At 38.8% G+C, this 20,602-nt stretch overlaps 1 protein-coding gene across 10 annotated transcripts in view; it reads right to left on the reverse strand.

Annotated features, from left to right (window-relative positions):
• Nucleotides 1–20,602, reverse strand: part of OSBPL8 (oxysterol binding protein like 8) — an 83,128-nt gene that overhangs the window by 20,932 nt on the left and 41,594 nt on the right. For 9 of the 10 annotated variants that reach the window (XM_085045284.1, XM_085045263.1, XM_085045325.1 and 6 more), the window contains 4 exons: nucleotides 8,704–8,774; nucleotides 5,340–5,420; nucleotides 4,387–4,488; nucleotides 2,965–3,168 (listed from right to left, as the gene is read on the reverse strand). In XM_085045284.1, coding sequence (XP_084901410.1) covers nucleotides 2,965–3,168; nucleotides 4,387–4,488; nucleotides 5,340–5,420; nucleotides 8,704–8,774 — 458 coding nt within the window. Of the gene's footprint in view, nucleotides 1–2,964; nucleotides 3,169–4,386; nucleotides 4,489–5,339; nucleotides 5,421–5,895; nucleotides 6,048–8,703; nucleotides 8,775–20,602 lie in introns of those variants that run through there. The other variant, XM_085045333.1, reaches the window with a different exon arrangement.

A 20,602-nucleotide genomic window follows, 5' to 3' on the forward strand; every position in this document is an offset into this window, starting at 1 on the left:
TACAGAGTAACAGTAATTGTGTGTTAGAATTCCAAACCTGGCTCCCTCTGACAGAGTGGAAAAGTGTACCTACAAAAAGTCTTTGGTGAAGCAGCAACACCAGGATTAGGCATTAGTGGGTACCAAGAGGGAGATCACCAGTGCATGACCACTACTTGTCCCAAGGGTGGGAAGGCAGGGAAGAAGCCCAGCCTCACCAGAGGAGAGGAGAGCACCATGGCACCACACCTGGCAGGGGTGGGAGAGGTGCTGGGGTGCTGCCTAGAGGGGACCATGGCACCATGGGCATGCCAGCACTGTGCAAAGGCCTCAGCCAGCAGAAGTCCTTGAAACTCTTAGGTCACAGGACACAGACTAAGGGCACACAGAATTCTGCTCATGAGATCTGCCCTTTAGGTTTATACTGTGGGCACTTTAGGGTATGCTACTTACTCTGGGCCAAACAACTACAATTTAGAGATTATGTTTGGTTTTGGTGTCTGGTTTTGCTTTTTTTTAATGCAAGAAAGTTGCACTCGCCTAAGTGTTTTAACAATATATTGATTAAAACCAAGTGAGTAATTTTAGAGAAGCTTTAAGTAAGTTGACTTATTCAATATAATTGCTAATGGATCTTGATTTCCTCTACTTTGTTACTGTTTCAATGGTACTGGATACTTTTCTTTGATATCACCCATCATGGTTTCAATACCAATTTCCAGTAGTTAGTGATCTGTATAAGAGGCACATTAATTTCTGTTTGCTGGGTGACTTTATTTGGATTGTCTCTGTTCCTGATGGAATGATGCTTGCAACTACCCCAAGTCAATGGTCAAGTTAAAAATTCCATTAGATTAAAAAAAGTTTTTAAAGTTTACTTCTTACAGAACAGTCATGCCAATAAAACTCAAATGCCATGAAAAAGACAACAATGAAAACTGATAAGCTGTCACTCCTGACTAAATTTACTCAGAAAAAAATTATTTGCATTAACTTTTCTTGTTATTAATTCCAGAAAACTGAAATGGCATCAGGACCAGGCACACAATGAAGACAAAATAAGGTACAGTGCACCAGCTACCTCAGAGTGCAGGAGGAACATCAAAGACCACAGCAGCAGGCTTAAGGAAGCATGTGAAGTGACTGGCCACAAACTACTGCAGAAGAGAATTTGCAGTCTGCCAGAAGGACACACCATGGGAAGTGTGTTCAAGTGAGAAAATCTCCTGCAGTACTTATACCTCTATACCTGTTTTTAGCAATGCCATCTTTCTGCACTGACTGCAAGAAGGCTCATTTTGCCTTGGACTTGAGGCTCTTTCTGGTAAATCTACTCTAGATCAGTCAGTAGCTATTACACTTATGCAAGTTGGCCTCATGATAACAAATCTGTAACTAGGACATTATGATTGACTAGGTAAACAAGGCAGAAAAAGTTTTCAAATTTAAAGGCCTTTCATCTAATAGAATCCAGTAATTCTCAACTGCAAATAGCCATACCAAAATGAACAAACGCCACTCCAGCTCTCAGCACATTTAGAATGGACAATATCAACTTGTTCAGGTTCAAAATTTGACCTACCTTAAAAAAGTAAAAATCTGCTGGGGCATGTCCTCTAAATTCTAAATATCTAGTTAAAAAAACAAACAAATCCATTTCTCATTGCCAAGCAATAAAGAAATTTAAGACTGATTTGTGATCTTCTGCAGACAGGCCACCACTTTGCAATGTATGTATACATATCATAAATAAAGCACATTAACACCAAACACTATAGCTTTGAAAAAGGATATGGAGTTTGTGTTCTGCAAATGTGAGATTACCACTAATTACTGAAAAGTCTGCCTAAGCAATAATAAAATTATTCAGAAGAAACGACAAGTGATTAGACCTAAATTTGGTAAATTTAGACAACACTGATAAATGATCACAATCCAGAATGACTACAAGCATCAGGAATTATACTGACTGACTTCCCTAAGAAAAGGATGACAAAATGGACACAGCATATTCTACAAATGTGAGAGTACATCTATATCAATTTAAGATTCAGAAGGTAAGATAGGCACTAATTGTGAGATTGTAAGAAGTAGATTGCAGAGGGTATAAATAATCAATTGTAACAAGGGTCCTAATATTGTACAGCAATTTCGTCTAAAGCAAGATTTTATTTCAGAAGGAAAATATGTTCACTTGTGCTGCGCTTCCACACCCCCTCTCCACATGTAAACACAAAACAAGGACTACAATAGTTTATCAGATTGTAAACAATGACTAAGAGCAAGCATTAAAAATCCTTACAGGATATTGAAATAAACCTTTGCTCTGCAGAACACCCTGTGCTTTTCAACACAGGTAAGAGCTGCTCACAATATTATGCCATGTATGGAAAGACAAACAGACAAAAGAACTGAATGAAAACATTTATCTTCCTAACATCATAGCAAAAAGGAACAGAATTGGCTAACAAGTTGCAATATAAGCTTATTGCACAAACTGAATATAATATAATTATAAATGAATATAATTATTGCACAAGGATGTAACCTGCATTTTAACTCTTACAAGCAAATTGAACTAAGGTGACATTTTATTACATGAATATAGAGTTGGACACCAAGAAATGTTTATAACAAAGCTCTTTCATTTGGGCAAATCTCACCTTAATTTCTCAGACTTGACTGATGTAAAATACAACGTTAAACACTCATACCTTTCATTTATGTGATTGCCAGTGAAGGCATTAACCTTTCTAATGGCATCCCTTTGCACACCACACTTCTGAAGCTTTTAAAGTCCACAGAGCAGCATAAATCAAATACTTTTTCTGATGAATGGGACTAGACGTTGAGGGCTTATATTCAGAATAAGCAAACAGTTGGAGGTGAAACAGAAAATACAGTTCAGCTTTCCATTACAGTTGTCTTTATTCATAGCTGATTAATGCCAGTCATCCCTTAAGTACCACGCATGCTACCACTAACCTTTGTAGCCCATATGGTCTGCTCCAAAGGATGAAAAAGTTTGAAACAAAAGCCGTCTTTTTTAGAAGGCCTCTCGATGAGTTCACAAACGTTCAGGAGCACTGTTCCTACCCACTGGTCATTTTTGGGAGTTTTGTAAAGAAGCAACACTCCTGGTTTCAGTACACACCACAGTTTGGTCCAGCTTTTCAAGGTACCACGAATCTAGAAGATAAATACTTACAGTTATGTCTCAATGAAGTCAATACCAAAGCCATATTCCTTAACAGAATTAAAATTGAAATTATTTATTAGCTTTTATTTCAAAGCAAAGTTTATCAGGTCCTTCAAAAGTTTACCCAGGTTAATTAAAGAATACAAAGGTATGCTTGCTCTTCTGTCTTGATGAATACTGAATTCTACAAATGGGTATACACACATGCAGATATGGGAAGTATGACAATTCATCTGAAAACTTAATGAATTTTCCTAACTGAAACATATTTTATCACTAGCATGAAGACAGGATACTCTTTGGGAACAAAGCTCCTCTGAACACAGGTAAGACATCTGATAATAAAAACAAAATACATGAGTTATTAACAAAATAACTCATATATATTTGACTTTCTTAGATAAAATCTTTTATAACAGCTGTTAGCTTCAACCTGTATGTGAATTAAAAGAATCTTTCAATTCCCTGAATTTCTACATCTCATTAGCCTGCTAGCATCAATTTTGTCAACTCTGAATTTTAATGGCTTCTGTGTCTGTAGAACTGTATGACAGCTTGACCTCTGAGCAGTGTTTTAGCCTGCTTACATTGATTTTTTTCAAAAACTGGAGAAACTTTTTCCTGGCAAGTTATTTGTTTGGAGCAAACAATAAAAACAGGTTAAAGATATTTTTTCTTGCATTATTAGTACAGTACTACTGTGCTATTCCTATCCAAAGAATGCATTTACAAATGTAAGGAATACGTACAAATATATAAACTGCACTACTGTTGATAACAGACTGCTATCTTTGAGAGAGCAGTACCAGCTAGTTCTTAGGAGAGGAAAGGAAAATTACCAGAAATACACAAGGAAACCTGCATTCAAATATCTGACTGAATCATTTTTGCTATTTTTATGTATGTAACAGAGCTTCGCTCCAAAGTGTAAAATGAGAAGCACAAAATAATTGCAAAGCCAACTCATGCTAAGGTGATGGCTATGCACACAAGATGCATGTGACTAGGGTGACTGCACAAAGTGAGAGCTAGGCTCCTCTATTAGTCCCCTAGGATTTGAGCACAGAGACCTTGGGATGCAATTAGTGGCTGCTGTGCCTGTAGGAAAACATTAACAGCAAGTAAAAGATTGAGCCTATTCTATTCTGGCCTGGAAGCAGCAAGCAACTGCTCCATCTTCAACTCAGGTTTCACACTTGGATTCTGACCTTCAACCAGTCAGCCATAACAATAACTGAGGGGTCCGTGATCGTGCTAAGTAACTCTTTTGTGGCTCTCTTCTTTTCTTCTCTGTAGTTTTTCTTTTGAACCTGTAAATAATAAAAATATTTACAGTGTCACGGCCATAAGGCAGTTATCAGCACAGAAAGGCATTGACCAAAACAAGCTGAGGAAAAACCTGCTAAATTCAATTTGCAATACAGATTCAGAAAAATAGCTTTAAAAAAGAGTATTTGACTTCAAGGTGTGAACAATTCAAAAGCAGCTAAGACATAGCCAATTTCAGATTCTTCTGCAATTTTCTTTTAAAACTGAGGAATTTAAAACTCCTGTAAGAATCAAAGGGGAGAAAAAAAACCCAACCAAACCCATCCCCTCCTCTGTTTCTTTCCTGGTGTGAACTACAAAACCAAAACTGAACTAGGTTCTAATTTACAGGTACATTATCTGATCTGTGGTCTTCACTGACTAGTTATGTTACCTTCCCAGGAGAAATTTGCAGCAATGTATCCCCCTCATTTAAAGCCAAGTAATTTTACATTTCTCCTGAAATGGTATCACCCAAACAGTGGAGTTTGGTCTTGCTACAGCACAGGAGGAAGAAGGTAGTAGAAATGCATTCCAGTTGTGATTTTGATAATTCCATTTGTCATTTCATTGCATGTAGATGTCCTTACACCTCTGCCACTCTGAATTAACCTATAATATTTTGAGTTATTCTACAATATTGTGCCATCTTAAAGACTGCATTATAGAAGCCCATTCTTCAAGTAAAAATACAGTAAAATTTGAAGAGACTCAACAGCCCAACTTCTCAGAATACTTAAATATTCCATAGGTCTCATCATTATTTAGCATTTTTGTCTTCTCATTAGAGAATAAGGTAAAACTATGTGAATGTGCTTATAGCCCATGAGGAGTTACTAGGAAATTAATTCACCTTGAGGGATTCTTTTTTTGTAAGTTTGCTTGAAGGTTGAGAGATGTCCTTCTCGGAGCCATTGAAAAGCTTGGATTCAGACTGAAATTCACAACACACATGATAAATAAATGACAATGACAGATACAAGAATATATTACTGATGCTGGCACTTCAGAAAGTGTTTGAAGTGCAGTTATGTTTGTAACGTTCCCATTCCCACTCACTTCTCTACTGCTTTCCCCCTTAAAAAAAACAAACCAACAAACCCCAATGACATGAGCTGTTCACCACTTATTCATGGAGTCTCTTTTTATAAGGGTTTTATGGGAAAGAAGTCTGAGATTCCTCTGGAAGCAGCTGACCTATACATAATAAGTACTTAGTTTGTGTAGACTGTTACTAGATAGAGTGTGCTGGACTAGTTAGGCATTATTTTAGCAGAGAATGTTTTACGAGAATCCTGGTGTTTTAACACAGGAGCCACTCCCATGACATATGAATCAGAGTATAGAATCAACTATCTTCATCCCCAACTTGACAGCTTCTCCAAATGGACTACTATAGAGGCACTTACCCTGTGACTCATGAAGGAAAATACAGCCTCTTCAGCCTAGGATTCAGTGCTCTATAAATCATCAGAGTAGAACTGCCCACGAATGGCACTCGTTCTGCTCCTTGCTCCCTAATTCCACGCTCTGATTACTCTGCAAGTCATCCTCAAGAAGCTCACAGTGGTGTCAGGCAGGACTGAGACCCAGGTTTGTGTTTGTGACACCCAAGTCTTGTTCATGCAGGACAATCAGCTGCCTCAGCACCACATGATTTCTCCCCCCATCTCTCCTCCCATGCCTGGTAAGGTTCAAAGTTTGCTCCTAGGCATTTGTTGCCTACTAGTTGAAAGGGAACTCAAGCCACCAAATATTCACTTTGGGAACTGTGCTCTTTAGGGGAGAAAAAAGGGAAAAAGAGGAATCTATCACAGAGTTTTCACATCACTCCTATTGGAGATTAGAGAACATGGAGTGGGTATCCACTACAGACAAACTTCACATAAATTACAAAGAGTTGTATTTCTTTGTGCACTGAAACATAAGCCTGGTGGACCCAAACTTTCTGTATGTCAAAAAAAAAACCCCAACAAAAAAACCTCAACAACAACAACAACCAAACAAAAAACCCAAAACAAACAAAAAATTTACACAACCAAACAAAAACCAAAACAAAACATAGCAAACAGAAACAAACAAACAAACCAATCCCACAAAACAACATAACATTCTAAACTGTGTACTCAATTAAAATTCAAGGACAGTTAATCAAAACTGACCCTCAAGATGTTCCATATTCCAAATATCAAACTACAGGGCAAAGTCTATTCACTGAATTTGTATTTTGGAATATTATAAAATGACAGCCAAAAATACACAAGGTTTGAGGGAAACTTACTGTAATAATAAAAGCAGTTCACTTGAGCACTCTCTTGACTCACAAGGGCTCAAACAAAAGAAACAAAACCTAAAGGTTCACAAGCTGTACAAAAAAATATTTAACCTGGATTCTGCTTTGACATCTTTAATTCAGAACTAGGACTTTATCCGAGTGTACTTAGCTACTGTAAAAAAAGATATGTGCAATAACTGGCAAAAATCAGTTTTACCTCAAAATTATTTTAATGATAAGTAAATGTTGTTTAACTTCTGTATCTGTCTCGAGAAAATGAAAGAAACCTCCTCATTTTGTAATAAAGGTATGTTCTTGACACTCAAAATTTAGCTTTAAGGTGAGTGTACAACTTGAAATTAAATTCCTCTCCCTAGAATTTAAAGGAAATACAGTACTTTAAATGTAATAACAGAAGAGGGAAAAAATGCTTATCACTGTCACATAAGAAGAGTTAATCAACTCATTATGCAAGCTATAACGGAGCAACTTAAGCAAAACATTCATAAATATTCTAGTTGTTCACTAACAGAAAGCTAAGGCAATCTAAAGGTCATACATATAAAGCCCCAAACCAGTGAGTTTAACAGGCTACAAAAACTCATTTTCTCACTGTCTCAGTTTTAAAGCTTTTACTTTTACCTGAGTAAAGGTCTACACATTTACCTATTCAATGTTATGAGACAGGTCAGTGCATATTATTAAGCCAGGAGCTTTCTCACTGCTACATCCACACAAAGTGGACGGGATAAAAAATTTAGAAGAAAATGCTTTAAGAGAATCTGCTGTAACTCCCAGCAAGGTACACTCAGGAGCAGATTCCAGGCAAGTCCCATCACTCCTTTTCCATTCTCCCTTGAAAAGAAGGGCTGCTATTTCACTTCCACTAGTATAATCAAGCCCCACATGCAGTAATAAAAAAAAAAGGGTGAAGAAAAACATGTATTAGCAGAAGTAGGAATATTGGTCTCATCTTTGATAGTAGAAAGACACAAAAAAAGTAATAGCAAATAACACAAAGACTTAAGATGCTGGAAAGACAAGAACCAAGAAAAATAAATATAAGGCAGAGGAAATAGGAATTGGATAGTCAAAGATAAATGATTCTTGAGAGTCTGGAATAAATCCAAGTCAAAAGCGACCATATTAACTTGATTTCCAAGCCAAACTGATTTAGAGGTCTCTGGACCAACATAAATACTTTGATCAGAAGAAAGCTGGATGGTAAACTTCCTTGATATTCCTGACAAGTGAGGCTCTAGGATGCAGTAAAGCAAAAACATACAAAGTTTTGTGATTCTAAGTCACGCGTAAGACACCAACAGTTTGAAATGCTTAGCTACAAACCACAAAACTGCAGCATCAGCTGCAGAAAGTAAAATGCTTTTCCCTTTGGAATTTCAATGGCACCATTTAAGCCAAGAAATGCTACTAAAAGTCTCTTCATTTTCCTTCAGTATCTTTGTAATATATATATTACAGAGCAGTGAAGAGCTCAAGCCCAGGTCCTCACGTTCCAGAGTAACCCACACCTGCTGCACCCTGGCAATCTGTTTACATGTCTGTTACCACATTTCCCTCTGTAAAAAGACAGTGGACATCCTAGCAGAAAACAGAAAACCACACAGCTGGGTAAGTTAGAGCCTTTAAATTCTGCGGCAAGGCAATTTAAAATCTATGGCAAGGCAACATCCCACTCTGAGGTGACAGCAAGAAGACTCCATGTTTCATTTTCACTACTTTGAACCACAGATTTTCATGTGATGTTATGCTGGGAACTATATTAGGAAATTCCCTTTAATCTTCATCTATTGCCAAATCTGAAGAATAATCTTCAAGACTATCTACAACCAAAGTTAAATACATTTGCCTTTAATTAAAAATTCGTAACTCCTTTACACACCAATATATTAAAGCCAGATTAGGAGGTTGTTTTCCTTACCTTGCTTTTTGACATAGAATATGCCGAATCATCTTTGTTTTGTGACACATCATCTTTCCCTTTGTCAAAACCTTAAAGAAAAAACAGCATTGTTGCAAATCATTTAAATTCATTAACAATTTATCTGATCTAGCCTTTGAAATAAATTTGTCAATGTGTTTAGCATTAAAAAGTACAAATAAACAGTTTTTTCAAATAACATATACATACCAATCTGTCTCATCAGTTGAAAACGTATCAGCTACTACAATAAACACTAATTTAATACGCACTAAGAGGCAAGAACAGTCCACTGTATTTAGATAATGCTGCAGCTGATCCAATAATCTGATGCATTGTAAATATAATGTGCCAACTTTTGTCCTTTTCTCATTCTCCTCCACCTGCATGCATGCAGGCACAGAGGAGACCTAAAGCCTTTTTTTTTGTTTGTTCATTTCTGTAGCTAGATAATTGTTAAGCACCACCTACATGAAAGAAAATGTGATTAAAATCACCAATTAGGACTATTTTGCCAGAAAATGGAAAAAGTTCCTTACAGTAGCCTTGAATTTATAATTTCAACTTGACACTGAAGAAGCATAACTACAAGGCTTTATACTAAAACAGTTGTTGAAATCCCACCTTTTTCTTCCGTGACTCATGGTGCAAACCCCACATTTCCCCAGTATCCAAAAAGCAAAGTAAATTGGTGTATGTGCAGCAATGGAAAACAGGGTCACAACTGGTATGGGTGCTGCCACACAGCTGCTATGTGCCACAGAACATATCCTGAGAACCTGGCACCCTCTCACAGAAAAACCATCTGGTCTGGTTAAGAGACACAACATCTCACTCACTGATCCACTTTATAGGAAGAGAGTGGTGGCAGCATAAAGCTTTTATAAACAGCAAAAAAGCAAATTGCACAATGCATTTATCTGAGTAAGTCAGCATGCCATCATTTACTCGCTCTCTGCAGAGAAGGCAGATAAAACATGAAGTCATACAAGGATTTCAGAGCAGCTTAGGCAGCTGAGAAGCCTGGCACAGGGGTGTCTGAGAGTTCTGCCCATGAGAGGGCACTGCCCCAGTGGGGACAGCCTGCACCCATGGACACACCAGCGCTTTAGAGCATCCTTCTGGGCATGGTCCCAGTGTTGAAACAGAAACTGGTATTCTGATCCCCAAAATGAGAAGCCTTACCAGAGAAATCCCTTGATTACACATTCTTCAGGGGAATGTGTGTATGTGTGGGGAAACTATGAGCTTTGAAAGAATTTTTATTAACTGTCTGTAACAGTGTTGGGTAGTTTGTCCATTGTAGGATTTTTCTTTTATTATTAACTTCACCCTTCCACAACTTACAACACCTAGAAACTCTAAGACAGAACTGATTCATTTGTCACAATTTCACACGTTGGGAAGATTCAAGGAGTTACAGAGACATTAGGTTGATTTCCAGGTTACATGAGAAATCTTGAGATTCCTCTTGATTTTGGTCTGGTAATCAGTCTTCTGGGGGTTTTTTCCTCCCTTTGTATTTATTAGCTTTTGCAGATGTTCTATTTCAAGACTAGATTTAAAAAATTTATATAATCCAGTACAGTATCTCATTTTATGTTCTCCGAAAGGAAGCCCTACATGCCTTTACAAACAACTTTTATACATCTTCATAGAAGCCCCACCTAGGCACAGTTCATTAAATCCTTAATTCTGAAATTCCTCCAACACACCTGCAATAGGTTTGTTCAGCTAATGAAAACCTGTAACATAGAAAACCATTTCACAACAGGGAAGAAGCACCTTGACAGGCAGAAGAGTTGTAGTACTAGGAAATCCACAAAAAAATCCAGAGACCAGAAGCCACATTTCTTATATAATACCAAATGCAAAAGCACATTTTCTACAGCACTAGTTACCAGGCATGAAACAAAGCAAAGGTGGTTTAAAGCCTCAGAGGCTACACTTGGCTCAGTTCACTCAGAAGTTACTGGATTCAACACCAGCCTTAGGCAGTCACACACCAGAAGCATAGCAGAGGCTTTCTCCTCACCCAGCACCCAAAAGAAATTCCTCAATTGGAATTAAGTCCCACTGAAAATGCAATGCAGGCATTTTTTAATGACTTTGCCGTTTCTGTTATTTATTTAATGGCACATACAGAAGACTTAGGCAGGAGAATCAGGGAGGAAGTGCTAAGTCAGGATTGTTCTTATGGAAGAGAAGCTGTAATTCAAAGCTTTCAGTGTCTCAGGCTGGAGAGGTGTGCATGCCAGCTGATTCATGCCACCACCCCGACTGCTCCCTTCCTCACCCACATGCACAGACAAGGGCTGTCTCAGGGGTTCATCAGCACAGCTAAGTCAGGATGCTGCACCTGCTGGAACATCTTGCACTGCTCCACCTCTGTCTGTGAGGAAACCCAGTCAGCCAGCTTTGCATCCTCTACCATCCTACTTGTAACCTCCCTCTCTGTAAAGGGAGAAGCTCACGATACAGACAGCTGTCTGGAGAAGAGACTGCCAGGGCACAGGAGGCTAGAAGCAGGGTGTAATTAAAAAAAGGTGAATATTTTAGCTTACTTGCTCTTTCCCATCTTGTAACTCAATCAGCAACTTGTTAATGAAATGTGAGCTTCACATTTCACAATGTAGAAATTCAGGTGTTGAAGACGCAGTCCCTTTCTTTAATTTCCTCTCTATTAGATCCTTTGAATCTGTGTATCATTTTCCATCTGCAATCCTGAAAGCAATCTTTAGTGTTAGGAGTGCCACTACTGTACTCTCTAAAGCCGTTTTGAACATCAGGGACTGTCTTTAAAGCAACACATCTTAACAGACTTTCTCCCATCATGACCTTCCTTATCTTAACAGCACAGGTCCCATGGGCTCTGAAAGCTGATCCCAATGCCAGTGCAGTCAGCTGCAGTTCATGGTATGACCTTAGCAGCCAAGGGAAACTGTCCATTAGTGCATTCCTACTGTGAGCACTCAGCAAGTTCTTCCAGAACTTGCAGGTGAAAATCTACATTGAAACTCATTAGGAGCTTTCAGACAGATGCAAGAGCCTGACAGAAAAACTAGAAGCCTTGCACACAAGTGGTCAATGAAACAAAGACAACAACTAACAAACAAACAAACAAAAAAAACCCAAAAAACACCCCGACCAAAAAAAATCAACCTGCTTCTTTAGAGACTGAGCCAGATTATGTAGACAATACCAAAAGAAAAAAAACCCTTCAAAACACTTTTGTTGACAAAATATGAGGCTATATACACTATAAGATTAAAGACTATTTGGATAAAGATTGTAGCAGTGTATAGTTTCAAACAAAACGGTCTAGTTAATAGATTTCCTTTTTCAGGCATAACATGGGGATATTTCTTAAAGTTGCACCCACAATCTGTCCCTTCAATCCATTTTGAAGGAAGGGAAAAACCAAAACCAACCACGTAATAACTCCTACATCTGAAATACTGCTTTTATACCTCTCAATAAATGCCATCTGCAATCACGATACATCAGAAAAATACGTCAGAAAATAAACATGTTACTTTTTAATGTCATATCTATTTTATCCATAAAAGAAATAATTACTATCCACAGGAGGCTCTTTTCCCAGCATACAGAAAAGTTAATAAAAAAGCAATGCAACGCATGAAAAGATCACAAAGAGCAATCCAAGCAACAATATTACTGATTTCCAAATGAAAAGAAAGGAACAGTCTGATTTGGTTACTGGAGTGCATGTGCCACTGTGAGGAACAAATAACTGAGCTGGAAAATGCTTCTGGAAGAACTGCGAGCTGTACCTAGTGGGAATTATCAATACTGGTGCTATATAATACACACATCAGAAAAGAAAAAGCCTTTCTAAAGAATTGAACACATAAAATAATAGTATTTTTGACTGACTGACTTTCAAAAGCTTTTAGACAACCAGATTTAAGAACACAATCCCATACTATCTTATTCAGATTCCTCCATGGACATTGAAAGTGAAGTAATCAGAAAAGTAGGCAAAGCTCTGTAAGAACCATATAAAATCAAAAAACCCCAAAAAACAAAGGACTGTCTTCACTGTAACTATCCATGAGTATCTTTCAGACAGACAATTACCCTTTGCTTAAACCAATCTGAAAAAGTATAAAGCAGGTTTATTAAGCATGTTAGGAATGTTTAAATTCTTCAGATATATGGAAGATTCCAAAAGAAATAGTATTTTTAATTCTATGTACCCACTTGAATTTTTTTCATTAAAAACTGCTTTCCATTTACTCTGCATTTTAAGTAGTCACTCACTATCTGCTTATGAGCAGTGATCAGCTTTAATTGCAGAATTCTATACAGAATGGAAGCAAATACGAAACGAAACCCTTTTTGTTTCACTAATTACCAAATTACATGTATTTATTTTAAAGGTAGGAAGGACCTGTCTAGTTGCCAACCCCATGCTTTCAAGCTTTTAGATCTTTTATTTCGTAAGCAGCTTGAATAAAACTCAGTGTTAGATTCTTGGTAGAACACTAATCATTTCCTGAAGTAGAGTGAAAGGAAACATTCCAGGGTAAAACAAGTTTAATAAAACACAGTGTCTGTAACAACTCCCACCCTGAAGCTGAACGTGGTGCTCCAATGATTGTGCAAGCTGGCACTGGCCAGTGATGCAGAGACCCCCAGTCTGCAACCTCCCCCATGCTCTGCACCCAACTCTGCTCCCGGGCTTCCGAACCAGGGCTTACAAATTCAGTGAGCCATGCTGCAGGAGGCACGCGATAGAAAGTGAAAACTATTTTATTCCCCCGCTTTCCTTCCCCCCCAGCATCCTGGCCCCATGGGACTACACAATAAAGTGTATGTGTGTGCATGCATCCAGAGCAATTCTGGAAAGAATGTACCATTTCTACTATGTCCCCCTTCAGGAATGGCTGACCTTGTAACACATTTTTAAACATTCAGGCTTTCTGAAATAAACTGCTGAAATTCAGGTACCTACATCAGAAGTGCACATTATGAACAGTGAAACTCTACCAATTCCTTTCAGCATTCCAGTACTGATTTTCAGGAAACAATAAACCTGAGCAAAAGGAGATTCAAACCCTTTCAGGGGTTGTAAGCCTTAAAAACCTTGTAATACAGAGTTTAGCAAGGCTGTCTTTAGCCCTCATTTTCTGTCTTGTCATTTTATGTCAAACCATTGATGACCAGCCTGCAGATTTTTCAGTTGTGACAGCTAAATGAAAACCTTCTTCTGTACCTTACAATTTTAAAGCAAATCCATTATGTGTGTGTGTCGTGGAGGGTGGGGGGGGGCAGGGGGGGCAGTGGAAAGTACAAGAGAGGAAGGCATTTATAAACCACATCACAGAGCCTCAGTCCTAAGAGCCCAAACAACCAAAACAAACATTCCAGTCAGTCTCAAATACACCAATGCATTTTAAAGTGAGATTTGTGGCAGTGTAAAAGCTAACTTAATCGTTTGCTTGTCAGCAACCCTTGCCACTACAAAGAGTTATCTAAATGCATACAAGCAATACTCTGATTTCTACCAACATTTCAGTACATTAATTTCACTTGACCTTAAAAATTTGAGGTGGAAATTGTATTTGCTTCTGCACATTTTTAGAAATGCAAGACCAAAACAAACCTGGTAAAGCAGGAGAGAGCTCGTTATATCCTCCAAAGGAAGCATTCCGGACAAGCTTTCGGCCATCAGCTCTTGGAGAAAACACAGATGAAATCCCAGCACATGAAGAAAACCTACGTCGCACTGGACCTTCTTCCTTCATGAGTTAAGGTGTTTGTGTAAGGATTATGCTCTCTGTGAAAGCTGGTTAGCATAAGCTGCTTGGAACACGAGTGTTGCAGTAGCAGCCTTTTACCTCACATTCTGATGAGCAAGATACAAAAGAGGGGAAAAAAAAAGAAACAAACGAAGGGCGCACATGAAAAATGCAGTGAAGAGACAGAGGCTGCCAAATCAGCAGCAAGCCAAGCAACACTATACTCCTCTCATCAAAGCCCTTAGGATGCTTAAAGTGGAATGGCTTTGCTTCAGCTCCCTTTTTTTTTTTTCTAGAAACACAACACATCTCATTTTTTACCTCTCAGTTTTGGCCCTATTCATTTCTAAACACATAAAAATGGGATTTATGTTTCAAGGATTCCTTAAATCTAACTCCTGTATGTCATTCAAGTCCCAAATTTATATTGCAGAATGGACAACTCATGAGCTATGTGGCTTTCCTGTTTGATATGGTGGTACGCCATGGGAATCTGAAAAGGGAGTCAATGGTTTGCATTATGCAGCCATGTTCAACTTTCCTGTTCAGGCACTCACCTAACTAGTTTTTATCAACTGACTGCCATGGCCTCTACATCTTCATTTCTTGTGTTTATTTAAAAGGTGAGGCAATTGCCTTTTCTTCTCAAAACTCTCCCATAGTTATATATACAGACTGTCCTGACTCCTGGTAGAGCTGCCCTAAATAATCTCCACAAAAAAGGCTTTTTATTATTAATGCCCAAAATATTTTATGCAATGAATAAAACACTTTAATGGACCAACTTAAATTTTAAACATAATAAAGATTCCAGTAATTTCTGCTTCAAGACTAGAAATCTGCTGATCCAAACTCCTCCTGCTGGCAGCTACCAGAATAAAGTCAAATAATCTCTCCCTAACCTCCTTCATCCACTGCTCATTACATCAGCAGCCTCCTCACCACGATGACTGGCATGCACAGCCACTCTCTTCCATATGTGGAACTTTTGTCCCATTTGGTGTTTCTCTGTTGGTCCCATTATCCCCAATCACACCTCATTTCTGACAAAACAGATTTTGAAACCTTCTCTGCTAAAAAGCAGGACAACAAGACACCAATAATTGGCTTGAAAATAAGAACCTGAATTCTACCTTACTCCATACTAGAGGTCTCCCTTTCTTACAAAGTGAAACATGCCATAAATTAAATCAATAATGGCATGAATGTGATTAATCCTCAAATAATACTTTTTACTCCATCTCCTTAGGCAAAGAAGTGTAGTTGACTTTCTATTATATGACAAGGTAAAAAGATGTACTAGGAAAAAACTAAATGTGAGGCATGGATAGCATCAATAGAAACCATCATATGCTATATGAAAAACATGATTCACTTAAGCACAGGGAGTAGGAAAATGTAGATGAGCATCAAGTATTCAGGGCTGCCTCCATTTATCCAATCCTGCGTCTCACACTTCTTTCAGCTGAAGCAGTCCTTGTCCAAACGTCCCAGAAGGAACATCAAAAGCAGCTAAAAACTAAAGGAATGAAAGGGTGGAGTAATGAGGAAGAAATGCAAGGAGGGAGAACACCACCTTTTTTTTTTGTTTGGTTTGGGTTTTGTTTTAATAAACACATCTCCGTATCACCTCTACAAATCTATTTAACTACAAAACAGAGCAAATCCCTCGGTCCAAATCTATTCAGAATATGCGCGGGGTTTTTTTCTCATTAAAATCAAGAGGAAGCTGCAGTAGAACTCCCCTTACATGCAGAAGGAACTGTATCCTCTCATTACAGACCTATCTTGCCCAGTTAATGGGGCTGTTATCTCCTCTTTCAGAGTCAGGGCTCTGACCCTGCCCGGAAGGCTGGGCTGACACTGCTCTCCGGAGGTTTCCATGTCTGGCACTGGAATGGCTGGGTCACACAGACCAGCAGGAGGGATGCTCCACCAGCAGACACCTGCACACCGCTTGGGCTGTGTCTGCCTCCAGCTGCTGGGCCCTGCTGACCATGGCTGCCAGCCCACCTTTCACAACTTTCCAGGGCTTTGAGGAAACAACATAACCCTGAAGGCCTTTCCCTTACTTCTCTCCATGCCCTCTCGGGTCCCCTGACACTGCTCATGTAGCCAAACCATAAACAGGAACAGATTAAAATACCTCTTTCTCCTTCCTATGCCCTTTTCTCCATTTAGAACTGAAACTGAACTCTTTGGGTAGATGAAAGTAAGCATTTCAGTATGGATAATGTTACATTTCCCCTCTCTGAGGCTCGGTCCCGTCAAGGAAGCTGTTATCCAGGTATTCTAAGCACCTTCTGCTTTAACTCAGCAGCAACACAGGAGAGACAGGCTCTGAGCCTTTCACCAAAATATGACTCTGCCTCACCACCCCAACAGAGGAGGAAAAGAAAAAATCTAATTTAAGCTTCCTCCATCTCCTCACCGCCTCACCCACAAAGACAAAAAAAAAAAAAACCCCTAAATCCTTTTTCTACTTCTTCCTGAAAAAAATGTCACACAGAATAGGTCCATCTACTGATGAAATCAGACTTTGTGACCTTAGACTAACATCCCAGGCAGCCTTCTATCCTTTTGATATTAATTTCCAGTGCCTTAATAATTGATATACTTAGAAAATGCACTCTCATACACAGCTCAGAAGTTTACACAGTTTCAGATATTCACAAATAGAACTACAGCCAAGTCCAACTGCAGAAGTCAGACATGGAAGATACTTTACTTAAAAGATACTTTATTGTGCATAAACCGTGAAGTATCTGCACTTTAGCCTAAAGGCATTAGGTGTGTGCTGCAGAGTATCTATACATGAATATATGAGTTTTTTAATAACAAAAGTTTAAGTCATGATAGGAAGCACTAGACTAAGTATGCCACTCAAAGAGAAAAAAAGTTTCCAGGCTCTGTTTTATAAAACACCTACATCAGCAGGAAGACAAAAACCCCTACATGACTTAAATATTCAGTTCATGTATCTTGGGGTGGGAGGGTGGCAGGGAGCACAAGGGGAAGAACCCATTCTCAGTCAATCTGTTGAACATCTCCTTAGAGAAGGAACACTTATTTATTGTAACCATTTTTCTAAAGGACAGAACACATTTCTCACATCAGATATTGAATCAGGGCTTCTTCCATAGTAAATGCTGGCTGAAGAACAAACCATAATCCCGTGTGTAAGACATTCTTCCAGGATATTGCCTGAAGCAAAATGTAAATCTCACTGTAAAAGTCACATAGAAGACACATGGAGTTCCAACAACTCGTGAACACTTTTGACCAAATCTGATTTTAGCTTTAAAACATTTCTCCAGTGGAAAAGTATTTACAGCTGAGAAAAACATAGTCTTATCAAAATAGACCTCTCTAAATTGTACAGGGATGAACTCCAAGCAAGGAAACTGAACTCAAATCAAATCTATCTGGACTACCCAAATGAGGAATTTTAACTATAATAATCCTTTTTATATAGATTTTAGAAGTTTAGAATAATGAGCACATTTTACAAACTGATACTGGTACAGTAATACAACTAAGAGTATATCTAGTGATGCAAAATAAAAAAATAATCCTTTTCCCCTTACAGGCACCCAACAAAAAGCCAAAATCTTCTTAAAACCAAACTCTATGAAAGCTAAAGAGAAAAGAAGGCAGAAGGAAAACTTGGTGTGCTGGAGGAAGACAGAAGCTTTTTAGACTTGCCCTGTAATTTTGACAGTAATTTGCCTTGACATTTCGACATTGCTACCTTTTCCAGTAGAATTCTCCCCCAGTCCATGAAAAGGTCATAAATAATTCTCTACATGCACTATAAGCAATCTCTTTTCAGCATGCAAAAAACAGAAAAAAAAGACAGCTAGAGTATCATACCTATGAAGGTTTTATCCAACACCTGATTTTCATACGTGGATTTGAAGTAAAAGTGGTTTTCTCCTATTTAATAAAAAGGGTATTAAAGATATACTTGCCTTCAGCACAAACATTTGATTCTGAAAAGAATTATACCTAAACCATGAGGCTATAATATGGAGAGTAGTTTAGAAAGACAAATTTCTTCCACCAAATATTCTTCTGTTCTCTGGTATTTCCAAGTCCAGTGCAGTTTAGCTGAGGAGTAATTCCAGAAGCAAGCCTCAGAGTGGATATGAATGACCACCAAGGCTACCTATGCACTGTTGGCAACTGCACTTGGCTGCACCTCCCCATTCTTAACAACAGCCTGCTCAGCTCCTCCCACATGGAGTAAATAGCCTCGCTCCCTGCTCAGGTTTCAACATTGTCATCTCAGCCCTTATGAAATTCTCAATGTTGCAACTCAGGTTCAAGTAGGCCAGTCCTGCAGAGACTGTCATGGAGAAAGAGAACTTGCTTGAGATGTTTCACAGCAATCGGCCCTGCTGCGCCTTCTAAACCCAGTACCACACTTTCATAAAGCTATAACCCACACAGAAAGGAGTCCATGCAATTTACCCAAGCCACAAATACTGGGTGGAGTAGCATTTCAGAAATGGCAAGTTTTAATAAAAGCACAATGACTTGCAGAGAGGAATGTGCCAGAGTATGCATTACAGTAAGAAAGCAGGAGGTCAGGGTAATGTATTCAGGAGACTAACCACACACAGCAGAACTTAAAACATTTTCCAAGAAGTTCAGTCTGGCAGCACAGACTAAGATCAGATTATTTAGGGCTCAAGCTCCTTCCTCCTACTGTAAGCAGAGCCTCACTCACATCCCATTCAAGACAAGCATCACTAAAGCTATTCCAAATAAGTTGCAGTTTTGTGGAACTGGGGCTTCACCTCCATGCTTCATCCAAAAACTGAGTGACCACCTGTGTCTCTGGGCTCAGGTCCCTGCAGCAAGACAACAGATTTTAATCCAAAACCACTTAAAGAACAACCAGTGCCCATGGCTCCCTCATACTGCTGATTACAAAATAGTTCCTCATCATCAAAAGCAAGGCAAGACAAATTAAAACACTTCCTAATGAAACAGCAATAAAGACCACGAGTTTCCAAGCATGAGGGCTTGCAAGGTTTTAGAAAGAATTCCTATGTGGCAGGAGAAAGCAAAAGTGTTAACATTTTTCTAAGCCATTCAACACATTTACTCTGCAGAGTAGGCACCTTACTTCAGAAGTAACACTTATGGTTAATATGGAAGTATTAAAAACAAAAGCTTCTTGGAGAGCCGCGGGAACACCTTTAAGAGTTTCTTCTTTAGCACTGAGACAATGAGACAGACTTAAGGGAAGATGAAGTAACAAAGCATGACATGCTTAGTAATAAATTGTTCGTATTGTGTCAAGATTATAAATGATTTGGCCATTCTTCAGCTTCTCTATTGAAAGAATGGATATAGTGAAGGGCAAGAGGAGACTGCATGAAGTTACTCCCGTGACTAAGTCTGTCTAGATGTAGAGAGTAAACTCATAGCAAACATGAAAAACAGAAATCATTATTAAAGCTCAGATGTAACTCAGCTACCCAAGGAACAGCTTGATCTGGAGCCAGACAGAATAGCAAGATTTTGTGATCTGCAAGCCAAAATCAAAAAGAATTATTAACACACTAAAAGCGCTAGTTGGAAAGAAACCCACCAGCACAAACTGGCATTTAAGCAGTGATCAACTTCCAGTGGAGTTACAACCCGCCCTTTGCTCAATTTATACATCCACTGTAATTATGGGCAGCAGGATTTCTCTCCCCAGCTCCAAGGCAGTTCCTGTCTGCTGTGGCTTCAGTCTCCATGTATCCATGTGAAAGAACAGGCTCTTGTGACCTCTTGGCAGAAATATGCCCAGAACACCACAGCCAAGTGCCTCAGGTAGAGTTGCTAATACTTTGAAAAGGCTTCGAGTTCATTTTCACAGGGCTGTATCTTTACTGGCCCACAGCAATGTCTACCACTGACAGCTGGTTAAGAGATGTGTTGCTGTACCTCCAGGGCTTCTTGCACACTGAGCACCAGGAATCCAGAATGGGGATGACCAGTCAGGAGGTCCAGACCTTACTGCCCAGTGAAATAAATTGTGCTCCTGCTGTAAACTGAGCCAAACAAATGAAACAAGTGGTTTTTTTTAAAAGCTGCAAGTTGAACAGGTCAACAACAAACCACCTTTGGGTACACAG

This window comes from Lichenostomus cassidix, chromosome 1Aa, assembly GCF_008360975.1.
Source record: "Lichenostomus cassidix isolate B80296 chromosome 1Aa, HeHo_3.0, whole genome shotgun sequence".
In the NCBI taxonomy this organism is placed as follows: Eukaryota; Metazoa; Chordata; class Aves; order Passeriformes; family Meliphagidae; genus Lichenostomus; species Lichenostomus cassidix.